Below are 15,660 nucleotides of genomic sequence, written 5' to 3'. Positions count from 1 at the left end.
GTAAAAATTCCCCATAAACCACCACGAGATATTATGCATTCTAGCAGGGATTCTAGAGGTTCACATATTTTTACTATTATGTTTACCTGCATAAGCAGTAATCCAACTATAAAAGCACTTCCTTGACAGTATCCAACCTCACGATCCACCAAAGAATAAGCCTAGAAAATAAAGTTTTAATACTCTCAACAATTAAAACCTCATTATTAATAAAAAGTAATCATAGTTCATGCTGTTATTTTGCTACTAATTTACTCTTCCTCTCCCAAATCCAGTAAGGACAGACATTCTATTCAGAAATTTTAGTCAGATATTCTAGTTGCCACCTGCTGCTACAAAGGGTATGCACTCAGCTCTCTGAGAGCCTACAAAGCTAAAACTAAGGCATACCTAAAACAAAAAATACATGCAGTTTTCAACCACGGGAATGTGCCAAAAGGTAATGGAGACAGCTGGCATACAAACTGCACAAGGCTACTACTTTTATAGGAGACAAACCTGACAAACGGCAGTTCTTTTCAGAAAAATTGTGCTGCCGTTTTATTTACAGGTAGAGGAAACACGGTGATCTCCATGCATGTTGCATTTTCATTTCAGATTATGGAAGTTACTATGATTTGGAAACCTGCCAACTTTGCTGTTGAAACCAAGCTGCATGGAAAAGTCTGCCTTTCAAAATTTAAGCTCCCGTAAAATGAAGACAAAATAATGCAAACTGAATTTTGTGGTGGCATCCTTATTTTGTGCTTGGGCACTGTAACAACTGCACATTAGCTTGTACCTGCCATTTGCTGCTACCACTTGCCGGTTCAGAAATGCTGGAAAACCAAATGGTAGTTCTGGCTGACAGTGTTCTTGTCTTGGTCAACACTGTTTACTTCACGGCACACTTTATTCCATTACGCTATCAGCGGTTAGCACGTGTTTTAATGCAAACTGAGTAATTTTTTAAAAATCTCTTGTAAAGTAAAACCATGAACTATAGGAATACCATATTTGAAAGCTATCTTTGAAACTGGAATGTAATGTTAAACTGTTCCAGTGTCAAGGAGAGTAAGTTTAAAAAAAAACTTAAACACATGAAACTGATGCAAGTTCGCTATATACAAGGCAAATTATTTTCCAAGCTTTTGTGCACTTTCTTGCTAATGTATTTTCAAGGGCTAAATTACTGACTTACCTTCATTACATTAAACAAGACCTCCTGTCCAAGGCTGTCTTTTTCTTTAAAAAAATCATGTTCAGGGTATGTTCTAGCAATGTCCCTTCTTATTAATTTCTCGCAAGGAGATGTCATTTTCAGAAGCTCTGAATACTGGTCCTTAATTGGCATGCTTTGAGCACTGCACAAAAGCTGCCAAACAATTGCTCTGAAATGATGAGGTATCCCTTTTCGAACAAGCTCCTAGAGCACAAAAAGAGACACAAATTAATTTCTATTTCCTGAAAATATAAACATAATCCTAAAGAACAAAACACTTCAACAAATTAAGTTCCTCACAACTTCAGAAAATGTTTACATTTCATCACAAACCATTCATACAGTTTATAATGTGTAAGCCTCAATTTTAGTGTGAAGGATTGTTAGCTAACAAAAGTGACTGATTCATTTTTAGTGGCGAATTTTGTCCCCTATTCATAGTAAGCTACTTGAAAACTGAATATTCAGTTGATTTTAAATGAGAACTCTCATTAGCCAAATACAGTTATTTTTACATTTCACAAAAGGTGTCTGAAGATAACACCCTTAGTTATATTTGTAGTAATTACGATAGAAGAAATCACCAATTAAAAATTATTTCCAAGACAGGTAGGTGATAAAAAGTGGAACTAGCTGTAGCACTGCCAACTGCAACAACAAAAAAAATTGCACAGTACTACTGTTAAAAGTAATTTGACAAACTTGACAAGTTGTGTCTAATTTCTCTGGTGTGCCAAAATACTCTTTTAAGAAAGTACTTAAATGTAGTTTCAGACACTGGACCAAGAAAACATTAAGTTTACATCTGCTGCATTAACTAGATTTACTTTATCTTCCCTGAAAAAAAAAAAAAATCAGCTAGGCATTATACAATTCAAACCTTCCCAAATCAATAGATCTAAGAACCTGATACTTGTCTCTTCAGAAAGCACAAGCAAAAAGTAGTCTTGTTGCTTGATCTGAAAACCAAGGAAAAAAAAAGTATGATTCAGGAAGTTTACAGACTGTCTTAGCAGTACTTTCTGTGACTAGGATCAGTCTGACCTAGAAGATTGTCTCTTCAAGACAAGAGAGTTCCTTTAATAATTTTTTTGTACCTTAAGAACTGTTATCAAGTACTCTGTCTCCTAAAGGATAGTTTCTTTGACTAGTTATTTATTCTGAAGCCAGAGTAATCGCCTACTCCACAAAGCTTCCTCTTTTTCCTGTTTGGTCCAAGTATTTCTCCTACCTCTCCAAATATTAAGATTAATTAATGCAACAGTGATAACTTTTAAAGAGACTCTTGCTTGAAAGTTTTGGGTTTGTTAAGCTTGAACACTACCACAGGAGTTTTGCATCACTGACCTCAATTTTCTAATAACCTTAGGACCTCCAGCCTCTTCAGAACAAACCTATTAATGCCACTCCAACTATTCGTCCCATCTACAACACGACACCCTGTGTTATTTCCTAAAAGATTTCCAACTCCAAGATGACAGCCTAACACATCAGCTTTCCACATCTGTCTCTAGTTATCATTTGTCAACAGTGCACCATCAGATTGTAGATCAGTCATCTAAAGCCTCAAGGGCTACTAATAACAAAGCATTAGCAAGTGGTTTCTCGCCTTAAGTTACCATGCACCTGCTTGACAGAGTAACAGGGTTAATACCTCCAATATTCCTAAAGGAACAGCAGGAAAACGCACCTACTAAGCAGCACTAAGATGATGCTATTCTACACAGTACTATGCACACTGAAAAGCAGGACTTAAGTCATCCTTCAGAATCCCTCCATAAACAAGAAGCGAGTTCTGAAGTGGATCAAGGACATACAGATGGAACACATCACCTCTGCAGGGAGGTATATACACCTATGTCTAAAACTTAAAACAAACTTACCACATATCTAATAACTTAAGACCAGCTTTTACAGCCAAGACAAAGATACCTATGCTGCTAAAGTCATACCTACTGGCACAAGCAGGAAATAGGTATGGATGTTCTGGTATTCCATCATAAATGCAGAATGACACAGTTTAGGCTGACTTTTGACAAACAAAATAAAAACAAAAAAAAAAATTGAGAATTATTTAACTGGCAAAGGAAAACTCACTAGCAATATAATTAAGTATTTACTGCAAGTTAGTCAAATACTCCACAAATTATACTTGGCCAGCTGTAAAAACAAGTGATACTTCTGACACTTTGAAATGTTCAGATGCAGGCAGTTAAAATGAATTCTATGCAACCAGATCTACTTATTACCATCTCACTTCACCTTTCTCTTGCCAGGTTCATGCGGCCTTCTTTTCACAGCCTTTTGGGAACAGCTTTACAGAAACTGTTTTCCCTATGCAAGCAGCAAGTCTTGAGTTTTTCTTCCCTTGTTTCCCCTCTCAAGTTATGTTCTGTGTTCACAACTGCTTCACATAAAAGATACTTTACTTCAGCCCATTGTTCTGCCTTCCCACAACCTATTCATACACACACATTTCAAACTGCTCAAAAGACCTTGAAATTTGTATTCTGCACATAAAACTACAGAGTAGAGCCAATAAAGAACCAAAGCAGAACAGACTTGCCTACAAACAAAAAAATCCCACGCTGCTGTACTTGCCACCTCTGAAACTTGGTTATATTCAAATGCCCTAGATGCTTCTTAGTTTGAATTTGAAGTGTAATTGAATTCCACTTCTGTATATGCCCACAACTAACCCAGACTACAGAGACAGTGGTCAAAGTTTGTCTGATCTACTCAGAATTTGGGAACTGTGTTCTTCTGCTTAAGGTCACCCTGGGGTCAACAAACTTGGCATGCACAAAAAATCTAAACTTGTCAGAGCCTCCTACAGTAGAATTATAAACTCTTCTAATCAGAATGCTTTGAAAAAGGCAGCTGCTCAGTGGGAAAATAATCATCACATCTAGCTATCAGACACCCTCAAATGGGTTTTCAGTAATTCCATTTTGGAAACATGAAGCAAATTTTCCCTGTATTCATGGGAATCTCTCATTACAAGTAGACTGAAAGCTCTAGCATTCAAGATACAGTAAATGTATCTAGTTTTCAGGAGGAGACATTTGCTGGGCGAAACTGTTAAAATCTAGTTAACAGTTACGTAGGAAGCACTAAGCCTTAAGGACAGAATAGATTCAGCTGGAAGCTTCTATTACATATTTATTTGAAAAAAAATAAGACCAACAGGAAAATAAAACAGTATCACTTCTACCACATTACAAATACATCCTAAAAAATAGTGTCCAGCTACTACCTTAACTTGCTTTTCTTTCTTTTTCCGTACATCTTCCCATTCATTCACAATCCTCCCCCACAGGATCCATGAGTCTTCTTCAAGGTGGCTGAGATTGCTAGAAGCTGATGAACTAGATACAAGAGAAGACCCACTATTTCTTCTTGACCCATTTACTGATCGCAAGGATTTACTATCTGTTTCCAAAAGTCTGCAAAGAAAGCACACAAAAAACCAAATTCACGTTCTTCTAACCACAGGACCATGCTACTGTTTGTTTAGAAGTCAATTCTTCCAGCCTCCTTTCAAAGAATGCACCCAAAGGTTCAGTGAAACAACTTTTCAAATTTAGTACAGATGGATGTTGGAAAAAAACTGGTCAGTGTTACCAGTTTCTTCTTGAGGTCTCAAGTAATTCTGCAGGCAGAAGAACAGCTCACATTGCAGCCTTTTAAGAAAAGGATTAAAATGTCACATCGTGCATCAACAACACTAAGAGAAGTGAGATTTTAAAACAAGCATTTTGTGGTCTCATGAACTAGATCTTAATAAAGATATCAAATTAGAGAAAGTATGGGAGCATTGCAAGTCCAACGCTCTTTTACACATTCATCCACTGGAGATTAATAGCCCTAACAGGGAAGACGTGCGAGTTTTGTTTTGAGGAGTAAGTACCAGCAAGAGGGCTTTGATTTTGCTGGCAACAAAAACCCCACAGCTGTTGTGTATTAGACTGACAAAGAGAACACAGGGAAGTTAAATATCCTCAATGATAGTGTCAAATGTCGAAGTACTGCAAAAGAGACAGTAATGTTAAAGAAAAGAAAAAATTAGCCTCCTAGAAGTCCACCTGACTACACTTTTTTTAATTGACAGTGTAAATACAGACAGAATAATTAAAACCTGGTGCAATTTTAAAACACCTGACATTTGCTGACAACTGCTCACAAATCAACATGGTGTTTTATAAATGCATGGAAGTCTCAGACCTAAGAATGGGGAACAGGCAACAATAGTGGTTAGTATAGCTAATGAATCTGTAATAAAAGCTAATTAATGAACATGTAATTCAAGTCCAGATGTGAGAACTTCTGGGGTTATCAGGGAGCAAGGTGTGCACACAGATGTGCCCAGTGCTGGACAAGTTGCTGAAGAGTCTTCCCTGTTAGCTGGTCACTGTGGCCATCAGTTTTGCAAGGAGCTGGGGATTCTGGGCAGAGAGGCACGCCTCATCCTCAGCTAATATTGAGCCCCATCAGCAGGGGGATACTTTTTAGATCACATTAGGTACAAGCAAGAATTCAGACTAACTTGAAAGAGTGTTTTGTTATATCAAGAGTTTCATTTGTGCTTTAACTGGCAAGAATTCCAACATCTGTAAATAAGAGTGATCTGGTTGAATAATTTTTCAATGCATCTGCACAAAAGCTACCCCCCCACCCCCCCCCCAAATTTCAGCAAAGTCAGGATCTCTCTACAGCCACCTGTCATCAAGGTTCAAAGTGCACCAGGAACTGCAGAGCACCACTGCTCAGGTTTGAGATATTTAATGAACTATAACTGGAGTTATATTGCACCTGAGACTGTACACAAGTCTCACCATACCTACAATTTTCAAGCTCTCTGCTACGATTGAGAGATTTTTACTAGCTTTCCGTGTTCCCAGCTTTTACCTACTGGTGTTTATGGAAGCTAGGGAAAAATTTCATTAATTTAATTAATGAAGACAAGTACAGTCTCTGCAGTAGTATTTTGTTTGAAAATGGTTAAGTAGTAGTGCCTTTGGAAAAAAAAAAAATCAAGTGTTTTCAAGACCAATTTTAAGTTAGTCTATATTAAGGGAGTGCAGAAAATCTTGGTTTGAGGAAAAAAATTCAAAAATCCACTTTTAATGTTTAGAAACCTGGACTACAGTGATCCATAATGAAGATTTACAGTTTGGAACTCCTCCTTTCAATCTGAGACAGTGCCTAAAGATCAAATTCAAAGTAATCAGAAGAAAAACAAGCACAAAATAAACATTACGATTATAAAGACAAGGTTTTAACTAGTCCCTTTTCGTTTTCACAGCTTTCTATAGAAGTTATGCTAAGTTTCTGTAATTTGACCTTACCTGGATAAACTCATTGTCCTTAGATTTGAAAATGGGCAGTTCTTTTTACAGTAAGTATTGAGTTCTGTGGCATTTAGTCACTGTTTTCTTTCACCTAAAACTTTATAAATGATTTACTAATGCCAAACAGCTCCACCAGGACTCTGGACCGAGCTACCTCATTATTCTGAGAGGACTTTCAGTATAATTGGATTACAGAATGTGACAAGACACAGCTTGATACAATGAGTTCTCTCCATTTCTAGCTGTTTAACTAATTCTTACTCTCTTTATTGAGAAAGCCAACCATGAAAAGGAAACCTTTAAAAATATCAGTCACCAGCAATTCTTCCAGTAAGCAGAAACAAGAAGAGTTCCCTGTGTTCACAGTACTATTCCTTGTCAACAATGTGCCACAATGCCAAAATGCAGATTCAAACTGCTCTAAAGCTACGGTGCACTCGGTAACAGCATCAAATTTCTGTATTAAAGTGTAGTACCTCATGAGAAAAGGTACACTTGGTAAGATAGCCTCTAATTAGAATTCACACAGAAAACTACTATGGGATTGAACAACAGGTCTGGCTAAAATTAGATAAAAGCAGAGAAGATTTGCTAACTTGTGTACTAAATGAAGAAAGCTGGCTTGAAAAAGGAAGGCTAGTAAGCCTGAGCTCATATTCTTCTTTCAACAAGCAAACCAGTCTAAATGTGAGGCTTAATGAGATGGAGAGACATTACACTCTAACACAGTAAGTGGTTCAAATAACTGATATTACTGCTTTTCAAATAAAAGTTAGTCACTTTGTCATGAACAGAGCTGAATGCCTCAAATTAAATGCAAATTAGCTTTCTTAAAAGCACTTTAACTCTTTCTTTTCTTCTTTTGATATATTTTCATTTGCTACTAACACAGCAAAAATTACATATAGTTCATCTGCAAATGAGACACAACCCCATAAGCCACAAGAGGATGAAGGGGTTCTAGAAGCTGCCTTCCATTCTCAGTCAAGAACTAGACAGACATAACAAACTCCCCGTAAGCTGTATTGCTGTTAGGCTGCAGAATACAAACATGAGAGAAGACATGCCAAGGGACACAACAGCATTAGCCCCTCCTCCTCCCAGTTACTCTTTTCCTCTACTGAAAGTTACTACCCTCATAACTGACTCAGCAGAATAAAAAACACCCGAGTACCTCAGCTGCCCCAGTGCAAAGTTCAGCATGCTAGCAGAAGCTGGCACAGAAGCTAATTTGAGCTAAACTATCAAACTCTGCACTCACTACAGCACAAGGTCTAGCAATCTTCAGTAGGTATCAAAGCCCTGCAGCTATCTGCTAAGTCTAAAACCTATCTGGCACTCAAGCTCTCCTTTACAGTCAACACATCACGAAGTACTGAAACATACTTGTCAAATATGACCAAATTTTGCAAGAGGCCAGATGACTTTGAAGTCCTGCCTCAAGACTGCAAATAAGTATGGGTTCTGGCAATTGAACCTTAAGAAATCATACAGTCCAATTTTATTTCTAAGTGAGATTGCAAATTTGCAATCACTGTGCACATCAAGAGCAACTGAACAAACTGAAAGTTTCATCTTAACTGTAGTCGGTGCAAATATACACTCACAGAAAGGCTGCCAAGACAACGGCAGCTTTACTTTTTACTTACGATGCAAAAAAAAAGCCAGGATGAATGGAAAAGACTGATTAGGAATTTACTTTTCATGAAATTAAGACATTATGCATCTTCTACCATTAACATAATAGCAGGATGATTCTTGCAAATCAAGATGGCTGAACACTGTTCCATCTCTAAACAGAGCAGGTTATATAGTGGAAAGCAAGAACGGGGTAAAACTGGGAAAAATGTAGAGAAAATGGAATTTGGAAATCTTTAACATTTCAAAAGGTTAATAGAAATTATAGTTTTGATCTAAGAAGGTGAGAAGGTGATATGAAAGTTTCATCCCTGAGGTACTCCGTTTTAAGTACAGTTGGACTTGATGATCTTAAAGGTCTTCTCCAGCCTAAATGATTCTATGAAACTGAATACTGAAAAATCACATGGGTACAGTGTAAATTCTTAGGATTACAGGCAGCTATAAACACTCCTGTAAAACCAGGAAAGACAAATACATTTTAAAAGGGTTTTTTGGGGGGAACTCTAAAAACACAGCACAAGAACACAAGTTCTTAAACCTCAGGGTCTTGAAATTGAAATGTTGTGCCATGAAGTTCTACCTAATCCCCCTTTAACAGCCCCTATGCTGAAATTGTAATAAACAGATTTTAGTCTCATTACTATACTTAGAAGACCAAAAAGTTTTCCATTCACCTGTTCTGTTCCTCAAGTTTAGCAAGTAATTCCAAGTCGTCCGGACTCAGCTGCGTTGGTGAGGATGGCGATAACGCAGGCGTAGACAGAGTGGTAGAGGAGGATGTAGTGTGTAATGAGGCAGATGGACTTGCCACCTGACTGGCCATTTGACTGACGGTGTGCGATACAGTGTTCTTCACCCATGAGAGAGTAGAGCTCAGCTTTCCTGCAACCTTGTCTGTCGCCACCTGTGATGACAAAAAGAGAATGCAATAGTTGCCTTTTAATACTTTTTTTTCAGCAAACCCATGTCACTGAAGAGAGAAAAAGTACAATATGCATGAAGTAACATAAAGATTATTTATTTCTCCAGAACATCCAAAGCTGTCAGAAGCAATGCAAGCATCAACAGCAATACAGTATTATAGGAAAATAATATGCAAAAATGCTGCTAATCCACAAAGAAAGACTCAGAGGAATTCCTGACACATACTCACAGAGCTCATTTCTGTAATACAGAAATACCACAGGATCCACGATCAGCTCAGACTCCCCATTATGAAAATAAATAGAAATAAAAGCTTATTTTAAAACATCTTTATAAACTAATCATGGCACAGAAACTGTAGAAAAATAGAGAAACAGTCAACTACTTTACCAATGGACACTGGAACAGTACAAGTACATCAACGTAAACACTCCAGGCCACCCACTGCTCACCTTCATTAATCCCTCCAGTGGCAGGGCAGAGGAGCAGGGGCACCATATTTCTAACTTACACCACAGCAAGAGATCCTCTAGCATCTGCCAGTGTGCAGAGAACAGTCACAAAGAATTTATTCCTGTCAGTCTACAACAGCTTCTGAACATCTTGCATGAAGACCTCATGCTGCCAGCTCTTCTCTTTCCTCGCTTTCTCTTCAGGTCACCCTCACACCAAGTGTCCTTGGCCTCTGATCCCACTGCCAGTGCTTGGACAATCCTGGGGTTTGAGAGGGGTCCTGGAGAAAGAGTGAGAGATGCTACCAGAGCAAAAGGGAGCTCTGAGCAGATAATCAGGGAAACTGTGGGTCCAGGAATGAGGAGGCTAACTGGGACTGATCATAATCTGCTGCTGCTTCTTGACCAACATTATGGGGTAATGCAGCTTAATAGATTCACTGATCACTAGAGAAGAAAGAACAGCAGCCCCTGGCGTTATTTCCTAATGAACCCTTCACCAGAGCTTCCTTCAGCAACTGAAAAATCTAAGAGGCTTTGACCTATGGTGATTCACAGAGTTCAATTCCTCCCTTGGACCAACTCAGAAAAAATCTAGGTGCACGTTAAAGGAAGAGCTAGCTGCCCAGCAAAAGGTTGAAACTTCTCAAGACCAAGATTGAAGAACTTCCTTTGAAGTCGTGCTGCTGGCAACTATTTATTTTGACCTTTGGTGACCTCCTCAAAACACTGAATTGCTCAATGGTTGTCACAAACAATTCTGCAGTACAGCCTACAGGATAACTGCTAAGATACTAAAGACACTGAGCTACAGGAAAATCCCTCCCCAAGATCCTCTAATAGAATCCAGTTAAAGCAGAATTTCAACCGGAAAAAGTAACTCCATCTCAGCACACCATCCATTCATCTAAAGCACAGTATACAGACTGAGTGACTGGTTGCTAAAGCAGAAGCTTTTTAATACAATGCCACAGTGAATTCTTCTGTGAATCAAAACCAGCAGTATTTTATTTTCATTCCATATTAAAAGGAAGACACACTGAATGCCTTCAGAAAACAAGACGAACACTACAGGCCAAACAAAACAGTGGTACTCAGTCTCCCTACTTCTTCTCCACCAGTAACATGACATTTAAGAGCTCTCCTAGAGGACTGCAGAAAGGTTTCCTATTTCCATATCCTTAACATTCATTCTGGGAACAGTAACAGATTTTGCTAGAAATCTTCAGATGCAGGGATACAAACCACAAGTGGTAATAGTAAGGTCCCAACGTAAGTGTCAGAAAGGTTCCAGTTGGTTCTGATGTCACTGATGGACAGGAAAGCTCAGGTATATGTTTTTTTTAAAACACCACCACATGATCTTTAAAAAAGATAATCTTTGAAAAAAATCACTTCCAATACTAGCCTTTTACACCATCTTTTATACAAGAAAGGAAGAAAAATTGCTAGAGGTTTCAAAATCTTAAGTTTAATACATGCATTAATATTTTACTCAGTCAACATTATTTACTCTCCATTGCTATGGAAGAATAAATTATTGCTGGTTCACTTTGAATAAAATAGCATTATGATAAAGGAAACTCATACATCTCACTTCGGACTGATTATTTTCTCAAAGGCTTTAAACTGCTTAAAATATGACAAGTAATGCAACTATTCCAAAAATAAATGTGTCAGAAACGAGGCCAATCTTAAGAACACAGCAAACATGACTCCATATGCAGCAGGTATTAAGAGTCACCCATTCTAAGAATTTTATATTCTAATATAAATATTAGAACAGCAGTGTAATACCCTATTAGTATAGGGTGACTAATACCCTATGTGACAGAAACAGGAAGAAGTACACAATCAATTTTTATCTCTTCACAAAGTAACTAGGAAGACTTAAGGTGAAAAAATAAATCCAAGCTGAGTCTGGTTTGCACAGGGTGAGGCTCATATTCCAGTTAAGATAGCTGAAGCAGGGGTAGGGGACAGAAAGCAAGAAACTTGCTGATGCTCATTCACCAACGCATCACTAGGCATTAAAAGAAATTAATGCAAAAGTTTGTAGAAACCAATTATGACAAGTACATGAAGAAAAAGTATGGTCAAGAAAACCATGCAAGATAACAGTGAAATCAGAACAGGACTAACACCACTCCTGTTTCTAAAAACAGTTCAGAGTTTTATTAGAATGTATTCAGATAATTAGTACCAAAAAAACCTCCTAGTCTGAAAGCATTAACACATATAACAAGCAAATTACACAGTTGCAAAAAGCAAATATTTGAAGATCAAATGCCTCACAGTGGAGTTTGTATCAAAAACACAAGAAGAATTTGTTAGGGGAAAACCACTACGGCAGTCACCCAGGGCCAAGCTAAATTAAGAAAAAAATTCTGATGTAATTGCTAACTCGTCAAGCCTACATCCCTTTTGCCAGGCTTTTCCAAGATTTCCTAAAAATCTTAAGTCAGCTCTCCAATTGCCAGCATCAGTGTAGACTCCTGGACTTAGACATGAAGACATTTAGTACCAGCTCGTTATCCTTTTCCCTAAATAGGAAAGAGTAACAGGATTTTCATATTTCGTCATTTCACCTACGTTAATTTCAAAATTTATATTCGGTGACAGCGAATTTTATAGAGTTATTCTTTGAGAAGTGACTTAAGGCCTTCCAGAAAACAGGTCACTGGAATTTGAAAATGATAAAACCTTTCTAGGAGCAACACACCAGTATTCCTACCAACATGCACATGGTACTCCTACACTTGCCCTTCCAACTCTTCACCATTCTCTTAATAAAGAATGAAACCCACTGCTACATGTGGCAAGCTTTCCAACTCTATGTATACCATTCCTTCTAACAGGGTAGTTATATTTAACCGACACTGAACCATAGACCACCACTACTTCCCACCTTTTTGCTGACAATCCCTGCAACAAGAAATCTGTGTTCCACTACTAAGAGAATACATACACATGGTACAGAAATTAATCCTACTGACTCCCACCACTATGACAATATGCACATGTATTCCAGAAATTAATCCTACCAACTTCCAAAAAGATATGTAACTCTCTCCTCTGACAGCACAAAGGAAAGAGCTAAAGGTTTCACTCTAGCCCCTTCAGAGAAACCGGGGCTCCCCAATTAAAAAAAAATTACAGAGCTATCAAGTTGTTAAAATTAGTCCTTCTGCCTTTAATTATACCAATGAGAATAACTTCAGTATGAATGATGGCAGATACTGTCACCAGTTTTTCTAAGAGTCTATTTAGATTTCTTAAAAAGAAAAGGTATTTTTACTGTACACTTTGAATTAGCTTAATACCTACCTATAATCTGCATTTCCCTGAGGAAAATCTGTATTAAAGTCATGGGTATCTTGATTACCCAAAATACTGTCTCGGCTATTCTTATCATATGACAAAATAAAAATAACTGCAAGTCTCACACAAACACTACGGTACATGTTATATGCTCTCTACTCTTTCTTCTCTTCCTGAAGAAAGAAATGGGAGCTCCCAGAACACGAGAAGTAATCCTCATACTAACCTACATATAAAAAGTCTCACATAATTTGGGCTGAAATTGTACATGTGGTTTTCAAGCCAGTTATATAGCATTCCATGGACCCAGTCTCCATCTTGCTTCAAAAAAGTTAATAGCATTTTAATCTGAAGAACAAATTAAACTGACTCAATGACATATGCAGAAGAGGTGGTGAATCAGTCTGTTATCATGCTGACATGCTAAAAATCCTATTTTAGGGTTCAAACATGGTTTCACTGTAAGTTTCATCTGTATCTTTTACACTATAAACTCCTATAACTGATTTCTGCTGAAGACTGAGAAAAAAGTCCTGATTTACCCTCATATTCCTGACTTTTCTTGTAATATCACCTAACAATATTTAGGAATATCACGGCTAGCATTCACCAGCTTCCATTTCACTTGATATTCACTAGCTCTCCAAGTCTTTCTGCTATAAAGAATAAAACAGTCTAACATTTTATATTGTGTAAATCCTAAACTACCCGAAAGCTTTTGGCAGTATCATTTAGTAAATACACATTCTTTAAAAGTAGTCTTCAGACTCTAAGATGCTGGGGTTTTCATGGTCCCAAAACATCTGAAAGAAGAAACTTGAAGCTGCAAGTTCACATAGACAACGTAACAATCTAAAACACAAGGTGTTTTCAGAGGGTATTTCATTAGAAATGTTGTCGTGACCCACTATAGGTTGAAACCATTGCTGAAAGTAATTTGAACAACATTGCAATCGCTGACCAAACTGCACTGAATTCTATTCATCTCCAAGAACAATTCCAGGTTTTTAATTACCTCTGAAGTCAAGTGTGATTTATAATCTGTCAAGTATTGTCCCAGTATGCTAGCTGAGAAGACAAACCACAGTGCTTTTGCAGACACTATCTCCCGTCCTTCAAGGACAGTCCTTTATCAAACAAGTTTCAGATCATATAGGAACGTAACAACCTGCAGGAAACCATAGAGACCTTCCTTCAAGGGGAAAAGAATTAGATACAGTGCTTTTGTACAAAAGATGGCTGAGAGCTCCTCAGAGCTGCAAAAGAAAATACTGAAGGACTACAGTAAAAATCTCTAAGAGGGAACTTCCTTTGTTTCTTTGTTCTCTTAGACCTCAGTTTGGAAAACATCTTGGTATTTGAGGTCCAGGATGCCAAGTTACATGCACATATACTTGAAGGACCATCCCCTTGGCTAACAAAACAGAGGTAAGAATCAGATTAATCAGCTAAAATAAAGAACAACTCCTGCAAAGTCAGTTTGTTTCTGTACTAGATTGGAAGATTCTTTTTTTTTTTCCCCCTTTTCAATAAAAAGCAACTCAAACATTTCACTGGAGCTCAAGTAAGTATCATCAAGCATTTACAAAAATGTAACACACATTGAAGGACATATTTATCATTAAAGCTCTTTCCTACAAATTTTACTTTCCTATTCATTCCCCAACACCTGGCTTCTTTAACATTGCTTTTAGCCAACCTCCTCCTGGAAAGGACCCAGGACTAGTATCTAAACTACATTAGGGCAAAAATAAACAAAAGTACACAAACGCAGTTAAATTCACTAAAAGGCTTAGGTCTGTATTTTGGAAGTGAGAAACAACTAAGTCACATTTTTAAGTGTTCAGTGAGCTTTAATTAAAATCAATGTTAACACAACTCTTCATTAAAAGAGTATACAAAATTTGCAAGGAGTTAAACCAGTAAGTTTAAAAGGATCCAACATCTGACAACATGAAACATACCACACCATGCAACATTTGTTTTTAACATACTGGCAGCCCAAGTACTTCCTAGGTGTAATTCTCCTTTTTTATAGAGATTAGATAAAGTTATGCCACAATCTACAGGCTAGAACCAAAACACTCATTTCCTATTTACCAAGCTGTGCATGGTTCCCTTTCCAAAGGGATGTATGAAATGACACTTGACAGAGAAACCGAAGAACATAAGCATGGCCTTATGGAATATGGTAACACTTGAAACTTTATTACTTCCTTGAATTTTAAACAAGTAAGGTGACAGAGGTTGGTGAGACCCTACCTTCATATTACTCTTCTCTCCTTTAAATAATCAGCTAGAAGGTCAACTTTCTATCAATTACACCCAAATTCACTTTCTCAAAGGGGAAAGAGGGTCTTTGCTCACAAGCTAGACTTGAAGGGGGAGGGGGCTAATGTCAGGCTTGCCCATGACAAGCTGTGGGATGACAATGCCACGTTTAGAGGAATGGGGTGCTAGTGAGGGCCCTCAGCCTGTTGCTCTGAGTCATGCTGGCTACACTGCAGCACACTTGAAGTCTTATGGAGAGAAGACAAGGGCTCCTGAGGTAATAGAAGCCAACAGAGAGAAACGCCAGTGAAGTATCTCAAAGGAATTAAGGGTTATTCCTCTAAGAAGGTGGCATGGCCAACAGCCCAGCTCAAGTGCCTCTACACCAACGCACACAGCATGGGCAACAAACAAGAAGAGCTGGAAGTCACCATGCTGCTAGAAAGCTACAACCTCATTGCCATTACTGAAACTTGGTGGGAAGAATCCCATGACTGGA

At 37.9% G+C, this 15,660-nt stretch overlaps 1 protein-coding gene across 3 annotated transcripts in view; it reads right to left on the bottom strand.

Annotated features, from left to right (window-relative positions):
- Nucleotides 1-9,373, bottom strand: part of EVI5 (ecotropic viral integration site 5) — a gene marked incomplete at its 3' end in the record, with an annotated part of 70,511 nt that extends 61,138 nt beyond the window's left edge. Inside the window, exons 1-5 of one of the 3 annotated variants that reach the window (XM_082002879.1) lie at nt 9,347-9,373; nt 8,868-9,097; nt 4,458-4,647; nt 1,181-1,405; nt 87-161 (exon numbers count right to left, since the gene is read on the bottom strand). In XM_082002879.1, the coding sequence (XP_081859005.1) occupies nt 87-161; nt 1,181-1,405; nt 4,458-4,647; nt 8,868-9,097; nt 9,347-9,355 (729 nt within the window). In that variant the 5' untranslated portion in view covers nt 9,356-9,373. Of the gene's footprint in view, nt 1-86; nt 162-1,180; nt 1,406-4,457; nt 4,648-8,867; nt 9,098-9,346 lie in introns of those variants that run through there. The other 2 variants (XM_082002881.1, XM_082002880.1) reach the window with 2 other exon arrangements.
- Nucleotides 9,374-15,660: the final 6,287 nt, after the last annotated feature.

Source organism: Phaethon aethereus, assembly GCF_964289735.1.
Source record: "Phaethon aethereus genome assembly, chromosome: 8".
Classification (NCBI taxonomy): Eukaryota; Metazoa; Chordata; class Aves; order Phaethontiformes; family Phaethontidae; genus Phaethon; species Phaethon aethereus.
This window is presented reverse-complemented; position numbering and strand designations above follow the sequence as displayed.